General features: G+C 36.5%; 1 protein-coding gene across 1 annotated transcript; it reads left to right on the top strand.

Moving 5' to 3' along the window:
• The first annotated feature begins 826 nt into the window (after window positions 1-826).
• Window positions 827-14,798, top strand: LOC112009991 (uncharacterized). Its single transcript, XM_065761796.1, is given in 4 exon segments — window positions 827-1,770; window positions 1,773-2,138; window positions 3,843-4,088; window positions 14,255-14,798. Coding segments are annotated over 4 exon segments (1,068 nt in total). The 5' UTR covers window positions 827-1,440; the 3' UTR covers window positions 14,381-14,798.
• Window positions 14,799-19,998: the final 5,200 nt, after the last annotated feature.

Genomic DNA, 19,998 nt, shown 5'->3' on the forward strand with positions numbered 1-19,998 from the left:
AAAGTTTTCATTTTATATTATATATATAGAGAAGTAGTTACTTGACCTTCCAATATTATTTATATGAAATCTCATCTTTAGATGACTCCATTGTTAATTATATAACCTAATACTTGATCTCTCTCTCTCTTTTTTTCTTTTTTTTTTTTGAAACAAACATACACACATAAAAGAGAGAAAAATTGATTCTAACACAAATGCTTAATACTTGATCTTAATTTATTTAAAATTTAAGTTTTAAAATATGCTTAAGCTTTTTTTTTTCGTATTTTATTTAAGCATAATTTATTAGCCAATATAGACAAGTTCTTTTTCTTAAAAAAAAAAAAAAGTTGAGTTCCAAAATGAATTTCAGTATGGTTTTAAAATTAAAACAAATCACAAAACTGGAAAAATAGATTTCATTTCCAGTTTTTACCAATTGAACCGGCCGGTTTGATCCAATTTTTAGAATATATTCTTAATTTTTTTTTTTTTTTTTCTTGAGTTCCAAAATGAATTTAAATATGGTTTTAAAATTAAAACAGATCACAAAATTAGAAAAAAGATTCCATTTCTAGTTTTTACCTATTGAACCGGTTGATTTGATCCAATTTTTCGAACATATTCTATAAAAAAAGTAAAAATAAAAAATAAAAAAGCCCATAAATCACTTTAACCAAAAAAAAGCCCAAAATTTACCTTTCAAAGAAAAGCCCATAAACCCCTATCTCTAACAAAACTTTTCACTCACATTCCCCAACCGTACCTCACTCTTCTAATCTTCATCTCCTTGAAGAGGTGCAAGGAGCTCTCCTGAGCTGGCTGTGAAGTTCTCCAGGTCCCATTCTTCTTCTTCCACTCCCTTTTGTTTGGTTGCTTAGAAAAAAGGGGAATATTAGCCACGAAAATTCACACACAAACTTCTTCTTCTAATCAATAGATGAAACATTGAAACTCCAATTTCAATTCTGAAAGCCCAATGAAAGGCCCTGCTTGGTTTAAAGTTTAAATCTTTCTCTCTCCTTTCCTCGTTTAATGTTTGAATTTGAGAGCCAACCTTATAGTTTCATGTTTCTGTTAAGTTTAGACATTCTTGCTTTATTCTCTGTCTTCAGCTTTTCATTATTGTTAGAAGCCAAGTTATTGGTACACTCAGAACTGGGAGAGTGGTAGAGAATTCAATAGAGAAATTTCAATGCTGGTGATGAAATTTGAACTCTAGGCCTTTAATTCTTGCTTTGGTCATAGTGTTTGTAGGACCCTTTTTAATGGGTTTAAGGTGAAATCAGAATTTGGTTTTGTTATAAGGTGGGTCGTAGGAATTTTTGGCCGGATAATGTTAATGTTATAAAAGTTTGTAGCTTTATTTTTTGGGGGTTATTTAATTTTGTTCCAGGTTTAAGCTTGATATTGTAGCATAGAGAAACCTACATTTTCTGACATTGATATTGCCAAAAAATGAAGCTAAGCTTCATTGGTGGATGTTCTCCTTCTAATTTATCAGTGTTTGTTAATACCAATCTTCTTCGACCCATTTGCTTTTCTTCAATGTCATCCCCACCCACTTCTTTGAAGCCTCAAATTCCTCTCTTTCTAAGACCACCACTGCACTCAGCTTCTGTTTCTGACATCCGAAAATGGCATGATTGGGCCAAAAATCTTGCTTCTTCGGTTGGGACAACCTTTGTAGACTCCGACAATGGTCCAGACTCGGACCTATTGTGCAGGGAGCTTAAGTGGCTCATGGAAGATGCAATTGAGGATCACACTGTTTTCCCAAATGGGTATTGAAAACAATCAAACAAATGTAGGGCATAGAAGAGCTTTACAATCTGTGGAAGCAGAGGATTGAAGAGAGGAGGCCTTTTCAGTATCTAGTTGGGTGTGAGCACTGGAGGGACTTGGTGTTGAGTGTCCAAGATGGGGTTTTGATTCTGGGACCTGAGACCAAACTCATTGTTGACTTGGTGGCTGATGTGGTTTCAAATAATGAAGGTTTAAGAGAGGGATTGTGGGCAGATTTAAGAACTGGAACTGGGGCACTTGCTATTGGAATTAGGAGGATTTTGGGGAGTCGTGGGAGGGTCATTGCAACCGATTTAAGCCCTGTTGCACTGTCCGTGGCAGCTTTTAATGTGCAGAAATATGGTCTTCAGGTTAATGAAGTTATCATTGTAATGTAATGGTTCCAATTTCAATAATTTCACATGAAAACTCACTAACAATGATAGTTTTCATCCCACAATCCATATATTGGACCATGTTACATGCTGAAATGAAATGCAGGGAGTTTTTAATTTGCTTCTAGTAAATCATTTATTCAACATAGAAAGTGATAGATAGTCTCCAACTTTTTATTTTTATAGGTAAGTTAGTCTCCAATTTTAGATCATCTATTTATTCAACATACAAGTGGATCTTTTTATAATAGAGTGGCTAAATTTTCACTTCCTATGTACTAGGGCGTCCCTTTTTTGATATCAATAAATCTTATCACTTATAAAAAAAAAATAAAAATAAAAAATTTACTTCAGCCAGCAACTTACCGCAACTCTCCTTTTTCCGGGCTTGGGATCGGCTATGAACAAAATATATGTGGCCGACTTTGACTAGTTTGTTGAGTTTATATAGCTGACCCCAAAATTTTGGGACTAAGGTCTGATTGTTGTTGTTATTCAACATACAAGTCCTCCATTTTTGCTCGTGAATGTACTGCTACTATATCTAATGAAATTTACTGAAGGATTATGTTTAATAAGATGGCCAAAGCCTTTTCAGTAATCTTGATTCCCCTTCTAACCAAATCCTAACCATTTATATGCCTCCTATAATAAACTGTAGCCCCAATTATCAAGGCTGTAGACTGTAGTAATTGTGTCCTGTATTCTTGTGGTATTATAGGGTTCAATATCAGGAATGCCGGCGAAATCTTTGTTGATTACTTAATAGGTTTTCTTTAAAATAAATTTACTAACATGCACAACTCTCCTAATTATTTATCATCTTCAGTTGCATTAACAAGTCGTCATCTAAGGTTCCTAACACAGATGCACTTATAATGGCTAAACACAGTCATTGTCCTGGCAAGGAATTTCAAAAAAATCTTGTAGGTGCTCTGTAATAATTTTAACTACCAGACACCTTTTGGATGGTTTCTTTTATGTCATCAATGTCCAATTATTTGGACTTTAAAAAAAAAAAAAAAAAAAAAAAAACAGGAATAATTTTCCTTTAGTAGTTATCAAATCCGCTTTTCTTTTTCTTCCTTTCTCCATTTCTTAGAAGGCATTCAGATGTTATAAATGAAAGTTCGAAGAATAATAAATTATTTTTCATTGTGGGGGACGGGGTAAAGCTGTGATGCTTATTTTTAAATCAATACTATAAATAGTAAACTGGATATGCAATGAATGCTGAGATCAAAATGTCCTCTAATGTAGCTCAAAGTTCCAAATAACACCCTGCAGCTCTAAGTGCTCTAAAATTAAGAGGCACAAGGAGAAGAAAAGGCTGAAAAGAGCTTTGGTCACATTTTTCTTCTTCTTTGGGATTGGTGGCACATTGATGCAATAATTTGCTCTTGGTTTGACAGCAATTGGAATGATTGGGAGGCTTTTGGAAATTTAAGCAACATTAGGAGATTGATTGCTCAGTTTTAAAATTTAGTGGGACAATGCAACTCAATTGATATGGTAAATATTTGTAATTAACCTTTTATTTTACTATGAGAAATTGAAGCGTATTAATTTCTTAGGTTTCTTACTTTTCAATGTCATCTTTTTCCCCTCTTCCTTCCAGCAAAATAGAATATCTGTGATTTCTTTTCTTTTTTCTTCTGCACTTTATTACAGACCACTCAGGATGTAATTGAATTAAGGCAAGGATCATGGTTCAAACCATTGAAGGATGTGGAGGGAAAACTTGCAGGTATTGTCAGTAATCCACCGTACATACCGAGTGACAATATCCTTGGGCTACAAGCTGAGGTTGGTAGACATGAACCAAGACTTGCATTAGATGGTGGTCTAAATGGCATGGATGATCTTCTCCATCTTTGCAATGGGGCTGCTTTGATGTTAAGACCTGGTGGATTTTTCATTTTTGAGGTATGGATCTTTTAATAACTAGAAGCCAGAGTTCAAAATTTTAAATGATCATACTACCAATTTTATATTATTTTTCAACATTTTCTCAATGATAATGTTATAGAAATATTTGAAATTGCAATATCTGCAAGGTTTTTTTTATCGTCTATGTGTTAAAATAAAATAACTTCAAATGGATTTTACTTTGAGATTAGATTTGTAAATTACAAAAGGTTGAGCCTTGGTGCGATGACAAGTGCCTTCCACCAAAAGTAATAGGTTGAGGGTTCGGGTTTGGGAATTAGCCCCTCCTAACAAATTTGGGGGTAAGGCTACCTTCCATGACCTCTTTTAGACCCCACAAAAGCAAGAGTTATGTGCATTGGGTACGACCTTTTTTTGGATTTGTAAATTATAAATGTTAAATTCTAGTACATGGATTAGCCTAAGAAGGGATTTCAAGAATCCCCATGGAACCTGAACACATCAATTCATATTATCAAAGTCCCAAGTATGGACTCCATCATTAACTGTTGCTGTGAAATTGTACTTGTGAGAAAATGGGTGCTGCTACACAAGGATTATACATGCATTAGTGTGGGTAAAGGAATGAGATGGGAGCCGGATGCACCTATTGTTGAATGCATACCAACAGATAAGTTCAACAGAGAAATGAAGCACTTGGGTGAGTTAGGAATGGTCAAATTTGATCCATAAGCACAGGAAGCTTTTCGAATGGGAAACCCCCTCCCAACCTTGGTTGTTGAGACTAAAACCCTATGATACATGTCAAGAATTGGCAGACCTGATTGTAGGCTGTCATGCTAGGTGGTCACCAAAGATGATAAGACAAAAAAGGACCTGGGTTAGGTACTAACTTGGTTCTCTGCAAATGATATTGTCAATGTATATATGACTTGTTGGTGAAAAGGACAAGAACTTGATGGGAGACTAGGAAAGAAACAGAACTTGAGATGTTGATATGGGGATAATGAGAAGTTTAATGGGTCTGGAATCAGGATTGTTGGATGTGCTATTAGGATTCTTATATAGCTAATGTTGTTCTAAAAATACTATTAACAATAGTGTTATTTTAGACCATATTGGAGTCCTTAATTGGGTCAAAATGGTTCAGAAACCATGTTTCTCTGGGTAATTGCTACCTGTGCCCATACCTCAATCCTTGTACCTGTTGCATGGCTTCTATTGGTTTTTTTATTTTTTTATTTTTTTTTTATTTTTTTTTTATTTTTTATGAGGAGGTCTAAATGTTTTTCTTTTTCCTGTTGCATGGCTTCTAGTGGTTTTATATGGGAGGAAGTCTCAGTGTCATTCTTTTTCTTTTCCTTTCTTGGGTGGTTTGTGTTTCTCCTTTTTTTTTTTTTTTTTTTTTTTTCTACAATGTGTGGAATATATGAGATAGTAGAATGTATTAACTTTATATACTCTTGTCATTCTCATATTATCATTTGGTACATATAAATACACATTGAATGGATAAAAAAATTTCTTATAGCCATTACTTAAAAAATAATAATAAATGTCTTGTAATGTCATATGCGGAATAGACTTCTACCCGGTACAGTTTTGACAACATTGATTAACTGGGAATTCTTAAATTAAATTTTGTGTCTAAAAAAAGGGCAAACCATGGATCCTCATAAGAAAGACTTTGCTTCTTAATTGAAAAAATGGTGTACCTAGTGCACAGACTCATTTGTGGTCTAGGAGAGGTAGTTGGTAGGTAATCTTATCCCCCATTTCAGAGAGGTTAATTCCTAGACTCAAACTCATGATACGTCANGGTCTATTAATGACAATTAATGTTACATTTTCAATATCTAGGTGACACAAATTATTTAATTGTATGTTCTCCCGTGTTATGCCATATGGTTTATGCTAAAGTATTTCATACTCATTTACACTACCTGCGTTTTGAGCTCATTAAACATAGTTTATTTTTTGCCCCTACTTTGGATTTCTTTCTTTGTTAAGTAATGTCAATTTTAATGAAAACAGAAAGCGAATACAGAAAGTACACAATAAAAAATAATTAAAAAACAACAATGAAAAATGGACTCAAAGAGGAGAGAAAGATACTAGCAAAGAAATTAACGGCGAATCAGAAAAAAAATCCAAAGATTCCATCAAAGAATATGCCTAGAAAGTATAGGATTTTGAACTCCATTCATAAAGGGTCTTCAAAAACATGAACTTAAAATTAGGCAAAGTTAATTCCTTTCACTTAAATGTAGGCTGACTCTTCTCTGTCCAAATGCACAGCATAAGACAGGGCAAGAATGGAACCCCGCACTTCCTTGAATCTAAAGGAACCAAAGGCTCCTTTCCAAGACTCCAACATAGGTGATGCAGGACAACCTAGGCTTCCCACCTAGATTAGTCCTACCGAAGAACCTTAGGCTTCCCACCTAAGGTGTTTGGAATCACTACCAAACAAATACGCAAATAATCTCGATAAAAATAATAATAATCTGTAACCTACAAAAGGAACCATCTGGAGCTTTATATACAGCTTTCAGGAATCATAATGATAAAGATAAACTCTCCTAAACAAATCCTAAACAATCTCAAACACTAATATTATAATCCTAAACAATCTCAAATACTAGTCCAATACTAAAGATAAACCCAAATAAAGATAACATAAATGATAAGGATAATCTCCACAGGTGTGCCATCATGTGGTGTCCGCACCAACTCCCCTGGGGTGGGAGAAACTCGACCCCGTCGAGTAAAGCTCAAAGGATCAAGTGACATCAGAATAAGCTCCATCAAGCCATAAGCTCACTGGGTCAGCATGGCGCCTCCGTCGAGCTCATATGTGCGGGTGATAGGAGGTAGAGATGAAGTGGTAGCAAGTGAATCCAAGTAAGCCTCCAAAAGAGCGGGATCAAGCTGCTGCAACTCCTCTCTGGTGATCCATGTACAGTCAGAATCAGGCCGTCCTCGCCAGCGAACCAAGAAGCGCTGAACTGTTCCATCCCTAGTGAAAAGAGACTGCTCATCCAAAATAACATCAACAATATCTTTATGTGCCTTTTGGAAACAAGATGGTGTAGGGCTAGGGACATGGTTAGTCAAAGAAGGAGAGGGTGAAGCATCAAAAGGGTCATAGGGAATAACTGCTGGACCTTTAAAAGCAATTAAATCAGCAATATTAAAAGTAGAACTAATACCATAGTCTGAAGGTATATCAATCACATAAGCATTAGGTCCAAGTTTCTTTAATACCTTGAATGGGCCAGCACTGCGGGCCTGCAATTTCTTAACGGTTCCTGAAGGATACCGTTCAGGCCTGATACGAATCATAACATAATCTCCTACATCAAAGTCTAAATGACGTCGATGTAAATCAGCCTGAGTCTTATACTTAAGATTACTAGCATGAATTCGTTTGTTGATCTCTTTATGCAGCTCATGCATGTGACTAGCAAACTCTACTGCAGACACAGAAACCCTATCATGTGAGGACATTGGGAGAAGGTCTAAAGGTCTCCTAGGTGTATAACCATGAACAACTTCAAATGGGCTCATGCCTATGGACCTATTGACTGAGTTATTGTATGCAAATTGGGCTACAGGAAGTATAGATTCCCAAGTCTTACCATTCTCACCTATGAGACACCTCAAGAGATTTCCTAGACTCCTATTGACAACCTCAGTTTGACCATCAGTTTGAGGATGATATGCTGTGGAGAATTTTAACTTTGTTCCCATCATGTGCCAAAGAGTCTTCCAAAAGTAGCTCATGAATTTAACATCCCTATCTGACACAATTGTTTTAGGTAACCCATACAACTTAACAATCTCATCAAAGAAAATCTTGGCTACCTTGGATGCATCAGAAGTCTTAGAACATGGAAGAAAATGAGCCATTTTGGAGAACCGGTCTACCACGACAAGGATGGAATCAAACTTCCTAAGGGTACGGGGAAGACCTAGTATAAAGTCCATGCTAATATCCTCCCAGGGACAATGTGGAACTGGTAGAGGAGTGTAAAGGCCAGTATTTTGCTTGCAATGCTTAGCCAACTGACATTGACGACACTGACCAATTATCCTAGCAACATCCCTCTTAAGACTTGGCCAATAGAACTGCCTCTCTACCTCTTCAATTGTCTTATCACGTCCAAAATGTCCTGAAAGTCCTCCTGCGTGCACTTCCCAAACCAAAAAGTCTCTAACTGATGTGCGGGGAATACAAAGCTTATTGGCTTTAAACAAGTAGCCATCTCGGAGGATAAAATCATCAACAACCTGAAAATGCTCAGTACTAAGTGTAGTGTACACTTCTCCAAAATCTGGACAAGAATCATACTCCTCTTGCAACTTTTCAAACCCTATGACTTTTGTGCTCATCACAGAAAGTAAGGTAACTCGACGACTCAAAGCATCAGCTACCTTATTCTCAACACCAGATTTGTGTCTCAAAACAAAAGAGAATCTTTGCAAAAACTCAACCCAAGGGACATGTCGAGCATTTAATTTCTTTTGGGAATTGATGTGGCGGAGAGCATCATGATCAGAATAAATGACAAACTCATAAGGTGTCAAATAATGGCTCCAGTATCTTAAAGCTTGTACCACAGCATAGAGTTCTTTGTCATATGTTGAATACTTCTTCTTAGCCTCATTTAATTTCTCACTAAAGTAAGCTATAGGGTGACAATCTTGGCTAAGAACTCCTCCTATGCCTACACCAGACGCATCACATTCCACTTCAAAGACCTTATCAAAGTCTGGTAGGCGCATCACCGGTGCTTCTGTCATTTTCTTCTTGATTTCTTGAAATGCTTTACCAGCAGCATTTGACCATTGGAATTCGCCTTGCTTCATACAATCAGTGATTGGTGCCATGATTGTACTAAACCCACGTATGAAGCGGCGATAGAAAGTTGCAAGCCCATGAAAACTGCGAACCTCATGAATGTTCTTGGGTTCAGGCCAATCCACTATGGCCTTGACCTTTTGTGGGTCAGCAGAAACTCCTTTGGATGAGACCACAAAACCTAAGAAAATGACACTATCAGTAAAGAAAGAGCATTTCTGTAGGTTGGCATACAAGTTTTCTCTCCTCAAAGTAGAACAAACTTGTTTAAGGTGGCCCAAATGTTGCTCCTTTGATTTACTATAAATGAGGATGTCATCAAAGTACACTACTACAAATTTGCCCATGAAAGGCCTTAGTACTTGTGTCATCATTCTCATAAAAGTACTAGGAGCATTTGATAAGCCAAAGGGCATCACAAGCCACTCATACTAATCCATATTTGTTTTAAAAGCAGTTTTCCATTCATCACCCCTTTAGGCAATCCTAATTGATGGTATCCACTTTTCAAATCAATTCTTGTAAAACGATTGGACTCCTGAATCATCAAACATGTCATCTAGCCTAGGGATGGGAGACTATACTTCACAGTAATCTTATTGATTGCGCGACTATCCACGCACATTCTCCAAGATCCATCTTTCTTTGGGGTCAAGAGTGCAGGGACTGCACATGGGCTTAAGCTTTCACGCACAAATCCTTTGTGCAAGAGCTCATCCACTTGTCTAACCATCTCATCATGTTGAGGAGGGCTCATTCTATAGTGGGGCAAATTTGGGAGTGCTGCTCCCGGGACAAGATCTATGGCGTGTTGAATATCACGCATAGGGGCAACTGATTTGGAAGCTCCTTAGGGAAGACATCTTGGAACTCTTGAAGCACTGAGCGTACTTCTTTTCTTGGTTCTTCAAAGTTATCTAGTGTAGCTTCTTTAACAACCAAAGCAAAGATGATGGAGTCTTGATTGACAGCTCTTTCAAGTTCTTTTGGACTAATGAGATTCATACTTTGCTTTTGGGCTCTTCTCTAGCCTTTCTTGCACTAACAAACTTAGTTTTGACTGGGTTAAGCTTAATCCTTTGTCCATTGTGCATGAAGGAACAAGAATTCGAGCGACCATAAAGAGTGACATCTAAATCATAGAGCCATGGTCGTCCAAAATTATGTGTCCTACATCCATTGGAATCACATCACATGAAATCTGAGCCTTATATGAGAGGATATGAATAGGAACAAGACACCTATCCTTGATGGTGATAGATGAATCATCTACCCAAGAAACCTTATAGGGCTTAGGATGGGCAACTAACTTCAAGCCTAGAAGGGAGACAAGTTTAGAAGAAACTGCATTAATGCAACTTCCACTGTCAATGATAACCTTGCAGTTTGTGGCTCCACACTTGACAAAGGTTTGGAAGATAGTATTTCTTTTCCAATCATCACTTTCTTTGGACTGTGCTAGAGTACACCTAACAACACTCATTACAGGAGTATCAAGACTACCCTCACTGAGATTATCAAAAGATGGTAGAGCTCTAATGCAAGCTAATTGAGTGGGATCATCCTCTCCTATTTCTACAATGTCTTCAATATTAGGCTCATAGACTACTTCTTCTACCTCTTCCACTCCATCCAATTCTTCAATCAACAAAGTCTTATTAGGACATTGGGCAGCCATATGACCAAGCCTTGACACTTAAAGCACTGAATTCTAGAATTGGGCCTAAATGTCCTCTAACCACACTTTTCCTTTTGTCTTCTGGGCGTAAGGGCCTATTGTTGGGAATGGGTCTAGTTTGAGGAACTTGTTGGTATCTACCCTGAGGATTTTCTTCTATGTGTAAGGGTCTATTGTTGGGATAAAGCCTACTTTGGGTACTTTGGAAGTATCTACCTTGGGGACCATCAAAATTGTTGTGAGACAACATGCGATTGTCAAATCTCCTTCCGAAGAACAACATGCGATTGTTCTGATACCAAGTTGATGCAGGACAACCTAGGCTTCCACCTAGATTAGTCCTACCGAAGAACCTTAGGCTTCCCACCTAAGGTGTTTGGAATCACTACCAAACAAATACGCAAATAATCTCGATAAATAATAATAATAATCTGTAACCTACAAAAGGAACCATCTGGAGCTTTATATACAGCTTTCAGGAATCATAATGATAAAGATAAACTCTCCTAAACAAATCCTAAACAATCTCAAACACTAATATTATAATCCTAAACAATCTCAAATACTAGTCCAATACTAAAGATAAACCCAAATAAAGATAACATAAATGATAAGGATAATCTCCACAGGTGTGCCATCATGTGGTGTCCGCACCAATAGGCATATAACCACTGTTTTAAAATCGGACCGGACTGACCAGTTCAACCGGAAACCGGGCACCAGTCCAGTCCTGTAAAATCCCCAAAACTTGTATAAAACTGGTCAAACCAGGTAAAACCGGGAATTGGGACGAAAACCGGTTCTTTGACCATACCTGTTTTTAAAACCATGGGCATAACATAACTTGGCATGACCAAGTGATCTGAACTAGGCAAAATAAAAAAGCCCACAGGTCACAAGCAATAGGAAAATGTAATAGTGGATGACTTGCTGACTCACCATCAGATTTGCACAAGCAGCACCAGTATGCCATGATAAAAGCCCTCTTTCAAAGACTTTACCACAAAAAAAAAAAAAAAGCCTCTTTCAAAGATTATCCATCAACTATATATTCCCAGAGCATCACCCAAACAAAGAATGCAACACTAGGCAGGGTTAGCATTTTCCATATGCATTTCCAAGGAATTGGATAGGATTTACAGGCCTTTCTTGAAGCACTCTATAACTACTTTTAACCTGGAATCCAGTCTTAGGTGATGGATGCAAAACCAATCTACCAGGACGGTAGGGGTTACCTTCACTGCTTACAGATCATCCAAAAAATTGGGCCATAGAATCTAACTCCCATTCTTGTGCCTCTAAGATGAAGACAGGTTTCCAATGCACCTGACCGTTGACCCAATCAAAATAGTCTGAAACCAAAGCCTCTTTGTCTCTGGCAAACCTGAATAGCTCAGGGTATCTATCCTAGAAAGTCCATTGCTATCCAATGATACTTCCAAAACAAAACTTGGGAACCAACCCCCCTCAAAACGAGTGTATGAAGCAAACTTCTCCCCAACCCTTCCTGATATTGGGCCTACCCCAGTAGGACCTTTTTCCATTCCAAAGTACTCTCACATCAAGTAGTTCTGTACTTGCTCTATCAATAACCTTTTGCTGTTTTGTCCTAGACTCAAACTCATGATACGTCACTTGGGGTAGATGGCACTTACCACTGCACCAAGGTTTGACATCCCTTACTTCTAATCATGAAATGAGCTATAAATCACACCTTGTGTTTAATCAAAGAACCAACTGTTTTGCTATGATAATTCTTTCAAGTTGGACGAGTACATGAAAAGGAAAAACTCTGTTACAAAGTAGATTTCCATTTTTGGTTTTTGGGTCTTGTTCTCTTCCTTTGAGTCAGTAAGCTTGATGTGTGTTTTATCATAGATTTCCATATTCTGCACGTATAATTCATACCGTTGCCTTTTCCTATGAATTATGCAGGCATAGAAGTAATAAAGAATTTGAAGTAAAGACTCATGAGGAAATAATACAATTCCTCCATTTCAACTACCCCTCCCCCCTAACCCCAAAACATTGCACAAGCGGAATTTGTTTTCTCATTGTCAGTATGAACTCTTAAATATTTGAGTTGGAGATGATTGAGTAACACTATAATGAACATTTTACAATGTTACCTATTTGTGTGTGTGTATTGTCAACATATAGTTCATATCATTCATACCTATAATATGGTTGTGACTTAACCCTCCACCCTTATTTCTGAGGAAAGACGCCATTTGATCCAAAGATCACTGGTATTGCATCCTTATATTTATATCATTACATTCTTATCTTATGCAAAGCCAGATGTGACAATCTTTTCTCCTGGATTCTTGACTTGTTTTACCCTACTCAATATCGGGTATTTTCTAGGCTTTTGACCCCAACATAATTAAATCAGATGTGAACTCACCAATTTTTTACTTAGTGCTCTTAGAAGTGCTTTGTTGTGGATTTGTGTTATAAAAAATCATGGTTGTTCTTGATGTAATCTATTACTTGTATTTATTTTCATTCTTTCCCATCTTTGTAGACAAATGGTGATAAGCAGTGCAAGTCTCTTGCAAAGTACATTGAAAATGACATTAGAGGGAGCTTCCACAGTTTGGACATAGATTTTGCTGGCATTCAAAGATTTCTAACTGGATTCTGTCAATGACCAATTTGATTTGTGCATGTTCTTGTATATCAGCCATCAACTAGGAATAAGGAGGAGGAAAGAAATTCTGGAAGCTCTACCATTGATTTTTGGCTATGGTGTTTAAGGAAAACATAAATGTTGTATCCTTGAGCATTGACTTGGATGGTATAGAGGTAGATAAATATGCTTTGTTTATTAGCAATGTGATATCATTTTTTTAGTTTCTTGATCTTCTTGAGGCATTTTTATGTGAAGTATGTTGATGAACTGCATTCTGGGAGAAATAAGATTCAGTTAAGCTTGTTGGACTTGTGTTTATGCTACTTTTCTATAGTCCAAGTAAAACCATCCATGTAGGAATGCTAAAGGATTAGATTGGGTTGTACCAACCAAATATATAATATGCCACTTACAAAGCTGGCTGCCATTGCAATATTTGTCCACTGTTACTGGTCATCCTGATTATTTAGAATTTTAGTGAATTGTAAAAGATTCCAAGCATATTCAATATTTTGAAGATTGTGTACAAAGTTTTTGACAATGGAAAATTTGGTTTTGGCCCTTGTGCATGTTTGAGATGTTGGCTGTTGATGCAAAGTGAATAATTGAAGAGGAATAAATAATTCCATACTCTTATTTGCCAAGAAGGCCTTGGATAAAATATTGCAGACAAATATTCATCTTACATCGATCTTAATTCGTCCTTCTTTGACATTTTTGTCTCCTCCATTATATCATTTCAGAACAAGATTGATCCTTGATTAATGTAATTCAAGCACTTCAATAATCCATAACTCCTTATGAAAAATCTTTTCTCCTGGATTCTTGACTTGTTTTACCCTACTCAATATCGGGTATTTTCTAGGCTTTTGACCCCAACATAATTAAATCAGATGTGAACTCACCAATTTTTTACTTAGTGCTCTTAGAAGTGCTTTGTTGTGGATTTGTGTTATAAAAAATCATGGTTATTCTTGATGTAATCTATTACTTGTATTTATTTTCATTCTTTCCCATCTTTGTAGACAAATGGTGAGAAGCAGTGCAAGTGTCTTGCAAAGTACATTGAAAATGACATTAGAGGGAGCTTCCACAGTTTGGACATAGATTTTGCTGGCATTCAAAGATTTCTAACTGGATTCTGTCAATGACCAATTTGATTTGTGCATGATCTTGTATATCAGCCATCAACTAGGAAATAAGGAGGAGGAAAGAAATTCTGGAGGCTCTACCATTGATTTTCGGCTATGGTGTTTAGGGAAAACATAAATGTTGTATCCTTGGGCATTGACTTGGATGGTATAGAGGTAGATAAATATGCTTTGTTTATTAGCAATGTGATATCATTTTTTTAGTTTCTTGATCTTCTTGAGGCATTTTTATGTGAAGTATGTTGATGAACTGCATTCTGGGAGAAATAAGATTCAGTTAAGCTTGTTGGACTTGTGTTTATGCTACTTTTCTATAGTCCAAGTAAAACCATCCATGTAGGAATGCTAAAGGATTAGATTGGGTTGTACCAACCAAATATATAATATGCCACTTACAAAGCTGGCTGCCATTGCAATATTTGTCCACTGTTACTGGTCATCCTGATTATTTAGAATTTTAGTGAATTGTAAAAGATTCCAAGCATATTCAATATTTTGAAGATTGTGTACAAAGTTTTTGACAATGGAAAATTTGGTTTTGGCCCTTGTGCATGTTTGAGATGTTGGCTGTTGATGCCAAGTGAATAATTGAAGAGGAATAAATAATTCCATACTCTTATTTGCCAAGAAGGCCTTGGATAAAATATTGCAGACAAATATTCATCTTACATCGATCTTAATTCGTCCTTCTTTGACATTTTTGTCTCCTCCATTATATCATTTCAGAACAAGATTGATCCTTGATTAATGTAATTCAAGCACTTCAATAATCCATAACTCCTTATGAACTTGATGTTGTGATTTTGTCTTTAGGCTCTCATAAACCTGTAGTTTTTCCATCAAAGAACATATATACATAGCTTGAATTTGTTGACTTGAATTAGCCACTTTGGTAGCTTGTCCTTTTGATTTGTATGTCCTGTCTCACTGTCTCAAGATAATTGAAATCAAGAAACTTCTCCAATCCAAACACTTCTGTTTTGGATGAATGAGTGATTTCATTTCCAAAAGAGACGTACAGATATACAGAGAAGCACAATCACAAAACATGCAGCATTCAACTGCAAATACAATTTTAACCACAGCAACTAAACAACTCATAAAAGCATATTTAACTCCCCTAAACAATATTCCCTTTTACACTAGCATAAAAATGAAGTTATCCCCTTCCAATTCAATAGAAAGGACATGGTTTTGGATAGAATTACTTATATTGCAAGCACCTTCCTTTGCACTAGCATCATCCTTAATAATCTCTCAGCCTTCTTTTTTAGCCAAATTTGACAAATTGTGGCCTCTCATGCTATTATATCATCACATCTCATTATATCCAGCTACAACCACTTCCACTAATTAATTCACATACCCTCTCAGCATTCATTCAGTCTGCAGATAATGTCACAGTAGTACTCAATCTTCTCTTTCTAAGGAACTAAACACCCAACTGGATTATATCATCACATCTCCTTACCTCCAGCTACAACCACTTCCACTAATTATTTCACGTGGGTATGGGAATTGATGAGGGAAATGTTATAAATCATCCCACAAGTTGAATCCTAGAGCCAAAATATAACCAGCTTGGCCTCGTAAACGAAGCTGAGTTTTATGCTACTTATTATATACATGAACGGAAAATAAGGCCTGGTTGTTCAGCTGACATGGCTAGGGAAATGCATACATTGACTAATTTTCGCTCGCAGGCTTTTCTAATGCAGTTTTCTTTATTTTAGTGACAACTGATAAGGACCACAAAATGCAATAGAACTCAGGTAGTAAAAGAGAAGTGATGAATATCTATAAACCTAAACAGCGTTCAAAATGTAAGTACAAAACCTCAATCCACTTGCTTTTATAAAAAATTACTAGAGAACCAATCTGGAATTCACTTCACTCAACCTATGGGTTCCCTAAACTGAAATCAAATCAAGAGCTCGCATTTTTCTCAGTCCAAGCTCGAGCAGTAGTCTCATACTTGGCTTTGTCGGTCTTGTACATATGAGCAATCTCGGGGACAAGAGGATTGTCCGGGTTCGGATCTGTCAGTAGTCAGCATATCGACAACAGCACCTGCAACCAATTATTGTATTAAGCAAACAATTTTTATTTTTCGATTTTTGTTATACCCAAAATAATGGAAATTGGATTTAGATTTGACTGTCATGACTCTTGCTTTTTTCTTTTTTTCTTTTTTGATAATTCGAAAGTTTCACATGAGAGCATATGAGATCAAGATATTTCTATTGAAAATAGCCGAAAGTACAAACTCATTATTAAACTTGGGAAAAACAGAGGGGGGGGGGGGTGTGGGGGTTGTTTGATCATGATGAATTTGCATATGGATTATGGAGATAAAGTTTAACTATGAGGTTTAGCTTACTTCCAATACTTTTTAGGCAAAAATACTATTTTGATCTTTATATTTTAGGGTCACGATCAATTTGGCCCCTACATTTTAGTAGTAGTCAATTTGGTCTTTATTATTTTAAACTTGCAGTCAATTTAATCTTTATCGTTAACTCATAACGGAAAATGCTTTTATTTGGCAACCAGTTTGCCTTGTTGGCACACATGTGGCTAACATAATAATACAAAATCAAATAATTAAATATTAAAAAGGCCACTTTAATAATAAAAGAATTCCATGTCAGACAAAAACAAATTCTAAAAAGATTAATTAAAAGAAAAAATAAAGAAAATGATTTTTTTTTTTTTTAAGAAATCTCAATTTCTTTTATTTTCTTTTTGAATTCTTGCACTTTCTTAGTTTCTGTTTCTAAGCGCAATACCCAGAACAAAGCAATCTAACTTAAACCAATCAATAATTTATCAAATATCAAGACTTAATTTTCTTTTCAATTATTTTCTTTTAATTTATTTTCTTAGCAGCCACATAATAGTCATACAACTATCAAAACCAACACAGATTTGACCACCAACAACCACCATCAATATCAAAACTACCAAAGGCTAAACCCCTCACTATAAACTCCTAAATTACTAATCGCAAACATTGACAAACTCTCTCACACTTTGCAAAATTTCCCTCCCAACTTTCTATCACTTTCCCAAAAAAAAACAATTCAAAAAAAAAAAGTGAAAATGCGTGAGATTCTTCACATCCAGGGAGGCCAGTGTGGGAACCAAATACATGCGAAGTTTTGGGAGGTGGTGTATGCGGAGCATGGGATCAATTTAATGGGTCAATGCATTGAAGTTGATGAAAATCAACAAGCATTCAAGGATCCATTGCATATTCCAGTTGGGCCTATTACTAAAGCAAGATCCAAGAAGATCAAAGAAGCACTTAATGGGTTGATTCAAGAGATTTGGGCTGATTCTAATGGAGGACATTCCAAACTTGGCCCAAAGGAAGATGAAGGCGTAATAAATTTAATCCAAGCTATGGAGGGCTAATCTGGCTTAATTGGGCGTGATTTATGGCGTGGATTAATGGCTGATTGATTTTTCAGCTCCATAACAGTTAATGGATATTTTTCCTAGTCTAGGGCATCTAATTTTGGACTAGATCTACCTTAATTTTAGGCTTTTATTATTTAGAACGTTTTTAGCTATTTTTCCTATTTTGGATCTGCTAATTTAAGACCAAATCAACTTTTTTTTAGGGTTTTATTATTTAGTATGTTTTTTATATTTTTCTATTTTCAGTCATGCCTTATAAATAGCATGCACTCATTGTAATAAGAGATATTATGGAATAAAAATCAGAAAAGGTGAGGCTTTACTCTTCTTTTGGATCTTCAAGAACTGTGAACTTATCAGGGATTCTTCCTTGTGGCGTTCAAACTTTATACCTTTGGTTCGTGATTCCATTATAATCATTGGGTCAAGGTCTGTTACTTATACCTTTGGTTCGCATTTCATTTATAAACGTTGGGTCAGGGTTCAATCAAAAATCTGAATTTTAGCTTTCTTGGGCAATTATTCCAATATTGTTTGTTGGGTCTCAAAGCGTGTCGATTGAGGTTCGCATCATTTGGTATCAGAGCTCAGGTTCTAAAATCAGTTTTCTTTCCCTTTATCTTTTGTTTCTTGTTATCATCCTGTCTTGTTCCTTTTGTGTTCTTTGTTCCTCGTTCTTATTTTGTGACGTGCACTAGGTTAAAATTGTGCACCAAGCTTCCAAAAAAAAAAAAAAGACTACAGAAAAGAAATAGGAAAAAAAAAAGACTACAGAAAAGAAATAGGAAAAAAAAAATATTTGTAGTTTCAATTCCCTCAGACCAAAATATTATTTTCTTTTGTCCTATTCCTTTGATTTAGTGTTTCTGTCATATTTTCTTGCCATTGGTATTAGTTTAAATACTACAAGTTGAATTTCTTGATCAAGTTTATTAGTTTAGGCAGAACTGAAAAGGAGAAGCTACGAGTGAAAAAAGGCAAGAGAGTGTGAGACTAATATCGGGAAAAAGCCAATTTAAGAGTGAAACATGAGTGTGAGTGACATAATTTGAGTGTAAACACGTGAGGGAGTGTTGTGAGGAATTATTTCTAACATTTTTTTTGTAGTTTCAAAATTATGTCTTCTAAGGGCGAAGCATCAAACAGAGGAGGGGAGGAGTCATCCATCATGTTGCAGGCTATGCAACAACAATTTGAACATATGAATGTGGTGTTTAATGATATTCGGGATCGGATGGATAGGCAAGACGCTGTTATTGCTTCTTTGCGTGAGGAGCGTCCCCAAAGAGCCCCTAATGCTAGAAGGCAAGAAAGATGTGCGCGTATGGATGATTCTAATGACTACCATGACGATGAGTTTGAAGATGAAGAGGATCAAGCTTCATTGAACAATGAGGGCAGGTTTGCGCCAAGGGGAGAAAGGCGTGGTAGAGGTTTTCAAAGAGATCCAAGATGGCAAGATGGGATTGATAGAAGCCTAGGAAACATCAAAATGAAGATACCATCATTCCAAGGAAAAAATGATCCAGAAGTGTACTTGGAGTGGGAGAAGAAGGTGGAGTTCATCTTTGAGTGCCACAACTACTCCGAGGAGAAAAAGGTAAAACTAGCTGTGATTGAGTTTACTGACTATGCTATTATATGGTGGGATCAACTTGTGATGAATAGAAGGAGAAACTATGAGAGGCCTATCGAGACATGGGAGGAAATGAAGGCCACCATGAGGAGGCGGTTTGTCCCTAGTCACTACTATAGGGACTTGTATCAAAAATTACAAAGTCTTACTCAAGGCTATAGGAGCGTGGATGACTATCACAAGGAGATGGAGATTGCCATGATTCGGACTAATGTAGAAGAGGATAGAGAAGCTACTATGGCAAGGTTTCTAAATGGGCTGAATCGGGACATTGCCAACGTGGTGAAGTTGCAGCACTACGTGGAGTTGGAGGACATGGTGCACATGGCAATAAAGGTGGAACGACAATTTAAAAGGAAAGGAACTTGATCATTTCAAAGTCCGAGCTCCTCTACTTCTTGGAGGTCAAATGGGAGGAAAGACGAAGGGGCTGTTTTCAAGTCCAAAACCAAACCACCAAAAAGGAGAGACGAAGCTCCCAATGTCAACAAAGGTAAAAATGAAGCTCAAACTTGTAGTCATGATATTAAGTGTTTTCGTTGTTTGGGAGTAGGTCATA

Source organism: Quercus suber, unplaced genomic scaffold (genome assembly GCF_002906115.3).
Source record: "Quercus suber isolate HL8 unplaced genomic scaffold, Cork oak 2.0 scaffold_429, whole genome shotgun sequence".
NCBI lineage: Eukaryota > Viridiplantae > Streptophyta > Magnoliopsida > Fagales > Fagaceae > Quercus > Quercus suber.